At 40.3% G+C, this 15,278-nt stretch overlaps 1 protein-coding gene across 3 annotated transcripts in view; it reads right to left on the bottom strand.

Annotated features, from left to right (window-relative positions):
* LOC132392757 (dynein regulatory complex protein 11-like) overlaps nt 1-15,278 on the bottom strand; it is a 185,850-nt gene that overhangs the window by 128,941 nt on the left and 41,631 nt on the right. For all 3 annotated transcript variants that reach the window (XM_059967073.1, XM_059967076.1, XM_059967074.1), the window contains exons 7-8: nt 10,744-10,828; nt 4,810-4,935 (exon numbers count right to left, since the gene is read on the bottom strand). In XM_059967073.1, coding sequence (XP_059823056.1) covers nt 4,810-4,935; nt 10,744-10,828 — 211 coding nt within the window. The remainder of the gene's footprint in view (nt 1-4,809; nt 4,936-10,743; nt 10,829-15,278) is intronic.

Here is a 15,278-nt window from a genome sequence, read left to right as displayed (position 1 = left end):
ATTTATGGTCTTTTTTCTTTTGGTACTGGAATCTAAAAATACAGGGCATAGATTTAAGATGAGAGGGGAAACATTTAAAGGGAAGGTGAAAGAGCAACTTTTTCTACACAGAGTGTATTGGGTATGTAGAACAAGTGGTACAGGCAGATACAATGTCAACATTTAGAATAGATGTTGTTGATGTGGACCACAGCAAAGCCTTTTATAAGATCTTACATTGTAGTCTGGCCTGGAAGTTTAAATCACATAGGATCCAGGATGAGCTGGTCAGTTGAATACAAAATTAATTCAATGGAAGGAATGAGAAGGTGGTTGGCTTGGCTTGGACAAGTTAGGCTGAAGGGTCTGTTTTCCATGCTTTATAACTCTGTGACTCAGATTGGACTTTCGGGCATTTCATCTTAATTAGTATCAGTGAAACATCAGGTCTTTAACTTCTCTATCAGAATAAGCAAAGTCAGAATGTTCTTGGATATCACTCTAATTCTCAGATCGCTACACTGGCTTCCTGTTTATCATTGACTTTAAAATACTATTGCTGGTTTATAAAGCACTGAGTGGTCTCTGATTTCTTGCTGCATTATGAACTTTCCCGAGCTCTCAGGTCGCCCGCGGTGAGTCTGCTTACTGTTTCCAGGGTCAAAACTAAACGTGGTGAAGCAGCTTTTAGTGAATTACACTCCATATATCTGGAATAAATTTACAGAGGATCTGAAGTTTGCCCCAACTTCAAGCTCTTTTAAATCAAGCCTTATAACTTTTCTTTTTGCTGTAGATTTTAGTTAGAATCTCCTGCACTCTAACTTCTATTTATTTATCTATTTTAATGTGATTTACTCTCTTATATATTGTCTGAAATTTAATGTTTGATTTTTACATCTTGTTCTATGTAAAGCACTTGAACTATCTTGTATTTGAAACTGCTATACAAATAAGCTTGCTTGCCTGCTTGGATTGAAAACACCCTTCCACATGGTGAACTAAAACAGCTTCACGTGCTTCCATAAACCAAGCTCCAATGACAAGAAAAAACATAACCAATAAATGGTAGATAGAAAAAGCACAGGGGAATAATTAAAAAATCAAGCAACTCATACAAAGCCACAATTATGTATGTATTTTTTCAGCACTGTCAAGACCAACTATATTGGCAGAATGCTTCAGCAGCAGAACTTACCAACAAACACAAAGACTAACACATCATTTTGCTGTCAATGAAAAGCATCTTTCACATCAAATCCTTCCTGCATGTTTGGAATCTCGTAAGTCAGGCAGCATCTTTGGTGGGGAATGGATAATGGATAATAGATGTTTCAAAACATTGACTGTCCATTTCTCTCCTTAGATGCTGCTTAACCTGCTGATTACCTCCAGGTTTTTGTATGTAACATTTGGATGGGTATATTATTCAAAGAATCCAAGAGTGGCTTTGGTGCTTAGTACATCGAATATTTTAACTTTATGACACCAGGAATTAAGTTGGTCAATGCTGGTGTTGAGATCAGACCTAATGAAATGAAATGCAACAAGCCTCAAGAGCAGATGGCACCTTTGATGAAAATACTGCAGAAAGGAACTTCAGCATAAATTCACAACCTAATCACTCACAGCTGGGAAGACAAAGGCATGGAATCTGACATCAGACGTACAGTCACCTTCAATTAATAAAAAAACACTAGACCATATTTCATGGTCATCGATTTGAGATTGTTTTGGCTCCTGTGGTAAGTAGATACTTCCCTAATGAAAGTTGTTCTTATCAATTGAAAATAGCAAATTTAGGGTGATATCTCATATCTAAAGAAGAGGTCACACAGTTCTGATACATCCTCCTGCAGAATTATAACAATGTTCACAAGCTTCCCTTAATTTCTTCTAGTTACTGAACTTCCTGGCCATGAAAAGAGTTTCTTAAACTACTTCTTGAACTACAGTGTATCCCACCAAAATCCCAAGTTCTCAAACAATCTTACAATATAAATGTTCAAGAAAGAATTTTAGTAAACTGATGGCATATAAATAAAATGAGGGTTTTAAGAACAGCCCTGAAAATCATAGTGTCACACACCATGGAAAAAGGCTCTTAATCCTGACTCGTCCATGCAAACCAAGAGTCCTGTCTATGCTAATGTTATATTCCTGATAAAGCCCAGATTCCTTTCAAATTATTTTTAAATCTATGCACATACTAAAATGCCTATGAAACTCTACAATTGTACCTTCCACTTCCATCTCCTTTGACAGCTCCTTCCATCTAGCAACCACCTCTGACTAAAGAACTTGCCTTCACATCCCCAACGTGAGAAAATGTGCAGATGCTGGAAATCTAAGCAACAGTTCTCCAGCACAAAATGCTGGAGAAACTCAGCAGGTCAGGCAGCATCTATGGAAAAGAGTACACAGTCAATGTTTCAGACCAACATCCTTCTTCAGGATGGGAAAAAAGAGAAGTGAGAGTAAGAAGGTGAGGGGAGGGAAGGAAGAAGTACCAGATGGTAGGTGATAGGTGAAACCAAGAGAGGAGTTGGGGTGAAGTAATGAGCTGGGAAATTGATTGGTGAAAAAGATACAGGGCTGGAGAAGGTGGAATCTGATAGGAGAGAGTAGAAGACAATGGAAGAAAGGGAAGGGGGAGGAGCACCAAAGGGAGGTGATGGGCAGGTAAAGAGATAAGGTGAGAGAGGAAAAGGGAATGGGAAATGGATAAGGTGGGGTGGTGGGTAGAGAGGCAGTTACTGGAAGTACAAGAAATCATGCCATCAGGTTAGAAGCTACCCAGATGGAATATAAGGTGTTGATCCTCCAGCCTGAGTAATACCTCTCATGGCAGTAGAGGAGGCCAAGGACTGACATGGTGGAATGGCAATGGGAAGTAGAATTGAAATGAGTAGCCACTGGGAGATCCTGCTTTTTCTGGCGAATGAAGTGTAGTTGCTCAGTGAAGCGGTCTCCAAATCTCGAGGACCCACCAGGAACACCGGATACAGGAGATAACTGCCACCCCACTAGCCTCTGCATCCAGCAGAAAATTCTCCACAACTTCAACCATTTCCAATGGGATCCCATCACCAAGCACATCATTCCCTCCCTCCCTTCTTTCTGCAGGAATTGCTCCCTACTCGACTTCCTTGAACATTTGTCCCTCTAACCTCTCTCCTGGTATTTATCCTAGAAAGTGGAACAAGCGCTACACCTGCCCCACATTTCTTCCCTCACCGCCATTCAGGGTCCTGAATAGTCTTTTCAGCTAAGGCGACACTTCACCTGTGAGTCTGTTGGCAACAGCTACCGTATCTGATGCTCCCAGTGTAGCCTTCTATATATCAGTAAGACCTGACATAGATTGAAAGACAGCTTCACCAAGCACTTCGTCTGTCAGGAAAAGCAGGATGTCCCGGTGGCCACCCTTTTCAACTCCACATGCCAGTCCTTGGCCTCCTCTACTGTTGTATAAAGGCCACACTCAGGCTGGGAGAGCAACACCTTATATTCCGTCTGGTTAGCCTCCAACCCGATGGCATAAACATCAATTTCTCAAACTTCCAGTAATTGCCCCCATTCCCTCTCCTTCACCATTTCCCTATTCCTGTTTCCCTCTCTCATCTTACCCATCCATCATCTTCCTCTGGTGCTCCTCCCCCTTCCCTTTCCTCCATGGTCTTCTACCCTCTTCTATCAGATTCCTGGTACTACTTCCTCACCTCCCCCATGTTCTTACTCTGACTTGTCATCTTTTTTTCCAGTCCTGATGAAGGATGCTGGTCTGAAACATCAACTGTTTACTCTTTTCCATAGATGTTGCCTGGTCTGCTGAGTTCCTGCAACATTTTATGTGTGCCACTTCATATCTCTTTTAAGTATTTCCCTCCCTCATCCTTATCCTACATCCTTATGTTTTTGACTTGCCTCAGCTTCAAAGAAGACTGTGACTATCTACCTCCCCTGTGTTCCTCATAATTTTATTAAAGTTCTATAACATTATCCCTCAGCTTGTGAAAACATTCCTAGCTATTCAATCTCTCCTTTTGCAAGTAAAACCATCTATTCCACCAATGGCTAGCAATAACTAGCTGATACTAACAATGGATAGCCTGGAGCATAAAATGTCTTGACTATCTTTTTATTGAGAACACCTAAATTATATTAGTGATATCAAAGTTTGAAAAAGTTGCAAACCTAAAATGGAAACAAAAATTATGGAAACAATCTACCCCTTTTAGCATGATAGTGTCACAAGACATGATAAAGTATACTACCACTGTGAAGCTGGAATTCCATCCCCTCAAAGTTAGTGCAGTGGTCACTCCTACTGATACCATTGTGTACAGATATATCTATGGTAGAAAGATTGTTCCCTTTCAGTGTTTTCCTCACTACTTGCTGTAAACCCAATTGAGCGGCATCATCCTTTAGCTCTCGGCCTATCCAATCAGTCTTGATGCTACCAACCTATGCCTGGTGATGGATGTTGAAATGTAGTACATTTCAAATCGTTGCCACTCGGAAAGTCTTCCAAGTGGTGCTCCGCGTGGAATAGTATTGCTTCATTAGAGAAGAGTGAAAGGTAGATGAGAGAGATGAGATGAGAGTAACCACCATCAACATGAAGGCCGAATTTGATCGTGGAGCCCTTGCTGAACTGACGGTGTGAACAATAGGAAAAACCCATGGAGATCATGCAAAAGAAAGAATATCCTGTTCAAAACCAAAGCAACATAAAATCAGATGTTGGACAGTACGATTAACCCTGAATGCAGGAGTCAGAAACCACAAGAATATTTAAGCCAGAGCCTAAATTTGAACCAATACCTCTTTATCAGATTTTCCTTTCTTTTTTTTCTTCTTTTCCTTTTTGTCCTTTCCACTCTTTTTCTCCTTCTTTTCTTTATCTTTCTGTTTCTTTTTCTCTTCTTGTGCAGCAAGTTCTTGAAGCACCTGTGGAGAAAGTTAATATTATTCCTGGAGCTAAAAGCAAACTGTTGGAGGAACTCAGTAAGTCAAGCAGCATCTGTATGGGGAGATAAACTGTCAATGTTTTGGGTCAAGATCCTGCATCAAGACTGAGAACAGAGGATAGATAGCCAGTATAAAGGAAGTTGGAGATAAGACAGGGGCTGGGAGATGGTAGATGGATTGAGGAGGACTGAAGGATGATGGGCAAAGGAGCCTGGACAGAGAGAAAGGAACGGTGGTAACATGGAAACAGATAAGGGGAAAATAGAGGAACAGACATAAACACTGTAGAAACTCATCAGGTCAGGCAACGTCTATGGAGAGGAATGAACATTTGACATTTTGGGCCAAGACCCTTCATCAAACAAAGGAGATAGACAGAGCCAGGTGAGGGCTGAGGAGGGTGAAGATGGCAACAGAGGTTGGAGGGTGATATGCAGATTCATAAAGGCCACAAGTGCTAGATAAAGGAAGTGATCATGGAAACCACTGGGGGAGAGATAATAGGCAGATACGAAGGGAAATCAATGGGTGCAATGTGGATAAAACAGAGAGGCTGAATGGAAAAGGGAACAAATATAGTGAGTGACAGAGAAACTCAAAAGGCAACAGGAACCTGGAACTGGAAAAGAAATCAATCAATATTCATAATATTGGGTTGTGGAGTACTTAGGCAGAATGAGGTGGGGTTCTTCCAGTTTACTTTAGGCCTTACCCTGACAGTGAAGATCAAGGATGGGTAGGTCAGTATGGGAATGGGAAGGGGATCTGAAATGACATACAACTGGGAGCTTGGGATGATCTCATAAGACAAAGTGTAGGCATTGTGCAAACTGGAAACATGGTTTACACTTCGACTTGCCAATGTAAAGTAAGTTATATCAGGAGTACTGAATGCAATAGACAAATTGCACATGAATCTTTACCTTACCCGAAAGGGCTTTTTAGGTCCCATGCATGGTGACAAGAGAGCTGGTCTAGGAATGAGCTTTGAACCCTTCTATGCAAGGGAAAGGGCTTTCACCTAACACCCTGTCTCCACCTTTCTTGCTCCTGACTTCTTCTATCCTTCTTCACACCTCTATGACTCCACAGTCCATTACTCATCTGCCAGCTTCCATCTCACTCCACACCCTCTCCTCCTTACACCAGTTATCTTCCCTTTCTAGGGTTAGACTTGCAGGGTCTTGACCTGAAATACAAAATAATTCCTCACCCCTCCCCACAGATGCTGTTCAGCTTTCTGAGTTCCTCCAGCAGTCTGATTTTTGCTCCAAATTTCAGTATCTGCAGTCTCTTGTCTAATATTACTCTTGCACTGGAGAATTCTCTCAAACATCTGCAGTATATATCGTGGACTACAAGAAAAAGTTCTTGGAATTATTTTAAACAACAGACATCATAAATAAATACTTCCTCAGGAATCTGCAGAGATTTGGCATGTCAAAGACCTTAGCAAACGTTTATAGATGTGTGGCAGGAAGTGTGCTGGTTGACTGTCTTATGGCCTGGTATGGCAACACCAAAGCCTTTGAGTAAAAAATTCTACAAAAGGTAGTGGATTCGGCCCAGTATATCACCGGTAAAACCCTCCCAACCACTGAGTACATGTACACGAAACATTGCCATAAAAAAGCAACATCCATCAAAGATCTTCACCTCCTAGACCATATTCATTTCTCACTAATGCCATCAGGTAGAAGGTGCAGGTGCCTCAGAACTCACACCACCAGGATCAAGAACAGTTACTACCCCCTACCCCTTAACCATCAGGCTCTTGAACAAAAGGGGTTAACTACACTCATTTAAGGACACTTAAATTGTTATTTCATGCTTGTTATTTATATATATATATATATATATATATATATATATATATATATATATATATATATATCTGCATTTGCACATTGTTCATTGATCCTTTTTACAGTTACCGTATTATAGACTTGCTAAGTATGCCTGGATAAAAAGAATCGCCGGGTTGTATGTGGTGACATGCATGTACTCTGATAATAAATTTTACTTTGAATTTTCCACTCTATGCCACAAACAATGAACTAGGGATCTCAAAGTGAGAGTAAAGACATTTATAGGAAATCTGAGAGTAAGATTTTCCACACAGAGAGTAATGAACACTGCAGACATGCTATTGGCATTAAAGAGGCAGTTAGATAGATATATAAATAGGCTTCTTATTTGCCACAGACATCATGCGCTAAAGGGCCTGTTACTCTTCTGTACTGTTCTCTGTTGCTCTATGCTGAATACCTGTCAAATGAACTGTCAAAGTAGATAGTTGAGACAGGTGCAATTACAGCATGCTAAAGCTGCTATGATAGGTATATAGGTAGCTATGGCATAAAGTGATAGGGGCCTAATGTAGGCTAAGGGGATTAATATAAATAAGCATACTAATCTATACTAACTATAGAATGGACTAAGCAGGCTAGTAGGTAGAGCCCTTTTCTGTGTTATGTTTCTATGATTATGTATGGAATATTCTTGGCAAACTGAGAAGTATTGATAGATTAATGAGCAATAGATTCTTATACTGGTTATGAATCTTTAAAGAGTATTACATATGTTCAGAAAAGATTCCTTAAAAGCTGATGTTCCCTTTGCCTTATCATTCAACTTTTATTTATATCATTCACCTATATGTGCCATCCAAGGCTTGTCAGATCAATCAGGTGTATGGACAGCCTTAAAGAAAAAGGATAACCTTTTAAGTCAGTTATATTTTACTATTATAAAATTGTTACCATGCCAACTTTGGTAATTGATATTAAACTGCTCCCAAACCAGGGCCAGCTTACAAGCATTTTAAGTTCTATTTTCACTTGTTTGCCAATTACCTCTCAACACTCAGAAAAATAGATTAATCCACCATCTTTGTCAAAATATGACTTATTGGGACAGAACAAAGGTGCTATTCATAATTTTCAGTCTAATAAAGCTTTTACTTTACAAAGAATCTGCATTCATTTTATAATTGCTCAAAATGGCTACAAAAAGTTTCTAGATGGCTGTGTTCCCTAGGTTGCATAAGGTTTGATTCCAATTGCCAATGTTGGCATGTTAACAATTTTCATAAAAAGCAATATGCAACTTATTTTACTTGATAGAATGCTCCTTTTTATTTGGGAAATAAACTCGGCAGTGTCCAACATTCTTAAGGGAATCCAAGGGATCTTGATTGACATGAGTAGGAAGATGATAGTGCCAAAACACCAATCGTTCTGCAGCACCACAGAAAGCTAGAGGAACTTTGTGGGTCAGGCAGCATTTAGGGAGAGAAATAAAAACTTAGAAGAAGTGTTCCTCCTCTCCATTTTGCTACTCCATTGCAGATTTTTCAATGTCTACCAACTTAGAAGGAATTTTACTTCCCATTTTCCCTCCAGAGATGCTGCTGCAGAATTTCCTCCAACATTTTCTGTATTGTTCCCAATTCCAGCATATGCAGTCTCTTGAGTAAATATGTTGCTTGTATCTCGCATGTAACTCATTCTGACTAGAACTATTGGCAAAGCTTAAGTAGTTGCTTGCCCTGACAAAAAAGTCTTCATTTTCTGCTCAATGGATTTTGGGTGGCATGCTTGGAAATTCTGTAATTATCTTCAGTCAGGTCTCAGAACAATTATAAGGCAAATTCCAGTGGCAAAGTAGGTTTTAGTAGATCAAGTGACTTTCTTCTTTTAGCTTCATGAGATGTTAAGCCTGGGAATCAAGTGAGGAATCAGATAAAAGAGTTGAGAGGACAAAGTTTTTGCTCCAAACCCACCACCAGCAATTAAAGGGAATATTATTGAGTCACGAGCTGGCTAATCTGGAGATGAAGGAGAGGCACTAGAGGGTTGTCAGTATGTCAGTAGTAAGAGTTGGGGTAAAGGTGGAAATTCATGTGTGCAGTGGAAGGTTAAGTTCAGTTCAGTCATTATGAGGGAACACTGGTGTGTCAGGAATTGTAGAGTAAGTAAGGGACTTCTATTGCAGACTGCTGGTCTAGCAATGAGCTGCAAAATCTAGTTGTTGCTAGAGCACATAATAATGACTTCTTCTGCAATTTTCCTGATAATGTTCCAAAAGAAGCCTTATATAGAAATCCATGTCATTTGATGAACAAATGACTTGATTTCATAACAGCTTGTCAATATTGTCAGGAACTGTCATTTTCCATTGATACACAAAACAACCCGGAGGTTGTTGTGATAAACACATCTTTCATTAATTGTCACAGAAATAAACAGGAACACACAATATAATATAAAGTATTTTCTCACAATATAGGATGAAACTATTTGGTATACTGTGTTTATGCTCACTCTTAGCATACTCTGATTCCTCCACTTATTCTTCATGGCCTATTGTCTCTTACATGCATATTAATGTCTTCTATTTAGTAGTGGGCTAAATTGAAAACCTGTTCCTTCAAGGACCTTTCCAGTTTCTCCACCTCACCAATCATACATTTTGTTTTCTTCTAACATAAATCTACTGTCTCTACCTATCTATCATGTTTTCCAACCATCCAACACCAAATTTCAATGATTGCTTTTCCTACCCTTAGCTATTGTGCCTTATCTTCTCACCCACCCACCAATTTATGATGCCTACCCCACTCTCCATCCACTAAGTTGTGAGGCATGAACCATTACCACCCCATCAGATGCAACAGTTGGTCTTCCCTTCAATAATCTTGAACGCAACTTTCCCCCAGTATTCCACCTATCCCATAACAACCAACAACATTCCTTTCCTTCATTCAATTTAACTGGTTGGTTGTTTTAAGCTGTTCTTTCATTAAGTTTAACTGGACCTTTGTAACTTCAGCCTCGCTCCATTTTTCTGTTTTTCCTACTTTCAACAACCTTTGCATCTCACCATGAATATCAGTAATTCCAAAGTTGCTGTCAACTGGCTGGCATTTCAATTTGCAACATTTGGCCTCCCAGACTAATACCATATTTGTCATATGTTCCTAATTAAAAAGAAATGGATTATTGTAGAAATACTATAATATGACATTAAATAAAGCTCCAGTTCCAATTTGTTCATGCAAAGCAATCCCTTGCTTACACTTCCAAGCCAGATGTATCATCCAAAAATATTACAGCATGCACACAATTTTCTACAAGGATTGTGATATCATAAATCAGAGCAAGCATACTAAATATATTTCATCTTTCTAAGTTGACTCACTTTCATAAAGCTGTTAATTAAGATAATAAGATACAGGAGCAGAAGTAGACCATTTGGTCCATCAAGTCTGCTCTGTTATTTCATCATGGCTGATCCATTTTCCCTTTCAGCCCCAGTCTCCTGCCTTCTCCCCATATTCCTCCATGTTTTGACTAATCCATAATCTATCAACCTCTGCCTTAAATATACCCAACAACTTGGCCTCCACAGCCACCTGTGGCAACGAATTCCACAGATCCAAAACTCACTGGCTAAAGAAATTCTTCCTCATATCTGTTCCAAAAGGACACCCCTCTATTTTGAGGCTCTGTCTTGGATACCCCCATCATAAGAAATGTCCTGTGCACATCCACTTTATCAAGGTCTTTCAATATTCGGTAAGTTTCAATGAGATTACTCCTCACAAAAACAATTGCTTTTGTCAGTTCAGCATGTTCAGTAAGTTATTAACTTACAGAGTACGTAGTTAACTGAAGAAGTTTAAAATTTTTACATTAAGCAATCCCAACTTGAGACTTATAAGCAGGCTGTGTAACTCAGCTTATACAGGAAATCCATTGGCCTCATATTAATTTCCAAATTTACCTCTTGGGGAGTCTTTGAAGCAAATATAGCTGCAGAACCTCCCTGCTCTGCATCAGGATAGTCAGGGAACTTTCCAGTTATGTTTCTGAATTGAAGAACAAAACAACAGCACTTACTAAAGCCAGCCATCACATTTGAATGAGTGGATTTAATTCTCTGATTAAAGAAGGCACAACAGTTTAGTAGCATGGATAATGTATATATTCATAAGGCATTCAACAAAGTTTCAGATCAAAGACCATTTATCAGTATTGGAATAGAAAGACAACAAATTAATTTCAAGTTGCAGAGAAGATGAGGGAGACAAAAGACAGGATAAAAAGGAAGTTTTCATGATAAGGTGAGTCCAGGTGATATTTCTTTTGTTTTTTCTGCACCTCTTCTATCATCCCAGCAAATTAAAACCAATGTGTTTTCTCTCTTTCTTAGTACTGATGATAATTCTTTGATTAGAAACATTATCTCTGCTTCTCTTTCCACAGACCTGTGGAGTGTTTCCTGCATTTTACTGTCACATTTAGAGCATCTAAATGTTTCTGTATGTATACTTACAGATTTACTGAAATAGGGAATCACCTGAAATTAAGAGAAACTTTCATTATGGAAGTACAAGCAGTTCAGTGATAACAGGAAGCAAAGGCATAAATGAATGGAAATTTTCAGGCTGTGAAATAGTTGCCAACAGTATTCCGAGAGTTACAATTTGAGTCATAGCATTGGAAACAGAGCATGGAAACAGGGCCTGCAGCCTCCTGAACCCTTTCCAGCTTAATGACATCCTGGATCACTGGAACTACGCTCAATACTCGAAGTGTGGTCTCACCAACAGCATTGTAACATGATTCTTCAACTCCTGCACTCTACATTGAGAAAGCAAGCATGCCAAATGTCTTCACCATTCTTTCTACCTGAGTTGCCAGTTACACCTGCTCACCTGTACCTCTAGGCAGCCCTACTCTACATCTCCTTCCAAGGACTTTGCAATTACTGTGCAAGTCTTGCCTATACTTAATTTGCCAAAATGTGACACATTGTACTTGCCCAAGTTAAATCCTATCTATCATTTTGTGGCCCTCTTTTTCAGATCAAATAATATAAATGTAATATTAAATAACTTTCTTCACCATTACAACGCTAATAATTCACATGTCATCCATGTATAATAAACATGCTAGATAAAGTGCATTCTCATTCAAATCATTAATGTATATGACAAACAACAGTGGCTCCAGCATTATTCCTGTGGCATACCACTGGTCAGAGCCACCTACGGTATTTGAATAACAACTCACCACTACTACCATCTGATTCCATCCAAAGCCAATTTATATCCATTTGGTTATCATACTGATGATCCTATGTGATCTAACCTTCCAAACTAACCTAATGTGAGGCACCTTGTCGTAGCCTTGCTAAAGTCCAGGAAGACAATGCCCTGTCATTGTCAATCCTCTTGGTCATCTCTTCAAAAAAAGTCTCAAATTCATGAGACATAATTTCCCCTGCACAAAACAATGCTAACTATCCATAATCAGTCTTCACATATCCAAATACAGATTGGATCCTGTTCTTCATAATCCTCTCCTATGTCCTTCTCACAACTGATGTTAGGTTCACAGGTCTGTAGTTCCCTGGCTTGTTATTGTAGCCCTTCTTCAACAAACGCACAAAATTATGCACTCTCCACTTTTCTGATACTTCACAGGACGGTGCAGGTATTTCTTCCAGGACACCCTGCAATTCGTTCCACGTATATCCTCGGTTCCTGAATAAGGGTCTTGGCATTAAATATCATTAAATATCAACGGAGAAAGTTTCAAAAGTTGAGGCAAGTATTGGGTAGGTTATGGCAGCTGAGATAGGCCCCGTGGTTTGTTCATCCTGCAGCATGTGGGAAATCAGGGATACTTCCAGTATCCCTGATGACTATGTGTGCAAGAAGTGTGTCCAGCTGCAGCTTCTGGCAGACCGCATTGAGCGTCTGGAGCTGCGATTGGATTCATACTGGAGCATCCGCAATGCTGAGAAAGTTGTGAATAGCATGTTCAGTGAGTTGGCCACACCGGCAGGTAAACGCTGCACAAGCAGAAAGGGAAGGGGTGGCCACTAGACAGCGTAGTAGTAGGCAGGTAGTGCAGGGGTCCTCTGAGGTCACCTCCCTCCTAACCAGATATACTGTTGGGGGAGATGTCTCAACAGGGGAAGGCAGCAGCAGCCGAGTTCATAGCACCATGGGTGGCTCTGCAGCACAGGAGGGAAGGAAAAGGAGTGGGAGAGTTATAGTGATAGGGGATTCGACTGTAAGGGGAATAGATAGGCGTTTCTGTGGCTACAAACGAGACTCCAGGATGGTATGTTGCCTCCCTGGTGCAAGGGTCAAGGATGTCTCTGAGCGGCTGCAGGGCATTCTGGAATGGGAGGGTGACAAGCCAGTGGCCGTGGTGCACGTGGGTACCAACGATATAGGTAAAAAATGGGATGAGGTCCTACAAGGTGAATTTAGGGAGTTAGGAGATAAACTAAAAAGTAGGACCACAAAGGTAATAATCTCTGGATTACTACCAGTGCCACGTGCTAGTCAGAGTAGAAATAGGAGGATATTTCAGATGAATACATGGCTTGAAAAATGGTACAAGGGGGAGGGATTCAAATTTCTGGGGTATTGGGACCAGTTCTGGGGAAGGTGGGACCGGTATAAACAGGACTGTCTGCACTTGGGCTGGACTGGAACCAATATCCTAGGGGCAGCGTTTGCTACTGCTGTTCAGGAGGATTTAAACTAATATGGCAGGGGGATGGGAACAAGTGCAGAGAGACAGAGGGGTAAATGACGGTAGAAGCAAAAAGTAGTAAGGGGAAAAGTAAAAGTGGCAGGCAGGCAAATCCAGGGCAAAAAGCAAAAAGGGCCACTTTTCAACATAACTGTATAAGGGCTAAGAGTGTTGTAAAAACAAGCCTGAAGGCTTTGTGTGTCAATGCGAGGAGCATTCGTAACAAGGTGGATGAATTGAATGTGCAGATAGTTATAAATGAATATGATATAGTGGGGATCACAGAGACATGGCTCCAGGGTGACCAAGGATGGGAGCTCAACATCCAGGGATATTCAATATTCAGGAGGGATAGACAGGAAAGAAAAGGAGGTGGGGTAGCATTGCTGGTTAGAGAGGAGATTAGCGCAATAGAAAGGAAGGACATTAGCCTGGAGGATGTGGAATCGATATGGGTAGAGCTGCATAACACTAAGGGGCAGAAAACGCTGGTGGGAGAAAACGCCACCTAACAGTAGTAGTGAGGTTGGGGATGGCATTAAACAGGAAATTAGAAATGCGTGCAATAAAGGAACAGTAGTTATAATGGGTGACTTCAATCTACATATAGATTGGGTGAACCAAATTGGTAAGGGTGCTGAGGAAGAGGATTTCTTGGAATGTATGCGAGATGGTTTTCTGAACCAACATGTCGAGGAACCAACTAGAGAGCAGGCCATTCTAAATTGGGTATTGAGCAATGAGCAAGGGTTAGTTAGCAATCTTGTCGTGCGAGGCCCCTTGGGAAAGAGTGACCATAATATGGTGGAATTCTTCATTAAGATGGAGAATGACATAGTTAATTCAGAATCAAAGGTTCTGAACTTAAAGAAGGGTAATTTTGAAGGTATGAAACGTGAATTAGCTAAGATAGACTGGCAAATGATACTTAAAGGGTTGACGGTGGATATGCAATAGCAAGCATTTAACGATTGCATGGATGAACTACAACAACTGTTCATCCCAGTTTGGCAAAAGAATAAACCAGGGAAGGTAGTGCACCCATGGCTGACAAGGGAAATTAGGAATAGTATCAAGTCCAAAGAAGAAACACGTAAATTGGCAAAAAAAAAAAGCGGCACACCTGAGGACTGGGAGAATTTCAGAGACCAGCAGAGGAGGACAAAGGGCTTAATTAGGAAAGGGAAAAAAGATTATGAGAGAAAGCTGGCAGGGAACATAAAAACTGACTGTAAAAGCTTTTACAGATACATGAAAAGAAAAAGATTCGTCAAGACAAATGTAGGTCCCTTAAATTCAGAAACAGATGAATTGATCATAAGGAACAAGGACATGGCAGACCAATTGAATAACTACTTTGGTTCTGTCTTCACTGAGGAGGACATAAATAATCTTCTGAAAGTAGTAAGGGACTGAGGGTAGAGTGAGATGGAGGAACTGAGGGAAATACATGTTAGTAGGGAAGTGGTGTTAGGTAAATTGAAGGGATTAAAGGCAGATAAATCCCCAGGGCCAGATGGTCTGCATCCCAGAGTGCTTAATGAAGTAGCCCAAGAAATAGTGGATGCATTAGTGATAAGTTTTTCAAAACTTCTTAGATTCTGGATTAGTTCCTGAGGATTGGAGGGTGGCTAATGTAACCCCACTTTTTAAAAAAAGGAGGGAGAGAAAAACCAGGGAATTATAGACCAGTTAGTCTGACATCGGTGGTGGGGAAAATGCTAGAGTCGGTTATTAAAGATGTGATTGAAGCACATTTGGAAA

The sequence above is a fragment of the Hypanus sabinus genome, chromosome 4 (assembly GCF_030144855.1).
Source record: "Hypanus sabinus isolate sHypSab1 chromosome 4, sHypSab1.hap1, whole genome shotgun sequence".
NCBI lineage: Eukaryota > Metazoa > Chordata > Chondrichthyes > Myliobatiformes > Dasyatidae > Hypanus > Hypanus sabinus.
This window is presented reverse-complemented; position numbering and strand designations above follow the sequence as displayed.